This window comes from Penaeus monodon, chromosome 27 (assembly GCF_015228065.2).
Source record: "Penaeus monodon isolate SGIC_2016 chromosome 27, NSTDA_Pmon_1, whole genome shotgun sequence".
NCBI lineage: Eukaryota > Metazoa > Arthropoda > Malacostraca > Decapoda > Penaeidae > Penaeus > Penaeus monodon.
The window spans coordinates 11,542,123-11,542,343 of NC_051412.1; the positions used below are offsets into that span (position 1 = coordinate 11,542,123).

At 52.5% G+C, this 221-nt stretch overlaps 1 protein-coding gene across 1 annotated transcript in view; it reads right to left on the bottom strand.

The window, feature by feature from the left end:
• Positions 1 to 221, bottom strand: part of LOC119590575 (protein amalgam-like) — an 11,667-nt gene that overhangs the window by 8,795 nt on the left and 2,651 nt on the right. Inside the window, exon 2 of the mRNA XM_037939245.1 lies at positions 33 to 143. Coding sequence (XP_037795173.1) covers positions 33 to 143 — 111 coding nt within the window. The remainder of the gene's footprint in view (positions 1 to 32; positions 144 to 221) is intronic.

The following is a 221-nucleotide window of genomic DNA, read 5'->3' on the forward strand; positions in this document are numbered from 1 at the left end:
GCAGCATATAAGTTGCTCGTGCCCCGACTTACCTGGGTTCCTGACGTGGCAGGGGAGCGTCACGGAGTCTCCTGCCTGAGCCACAAAATGATCGTCTTCGGTCAGCATCTGAGGCCGGAACCGTCTTGAGCTTTCTAGAGGCCCTGGAAGTCAAGGGATAAAAACTGCAAGTGGCGCCCAACATCATGAACTGCCTAAAGACACAATTTAGAACGTACATT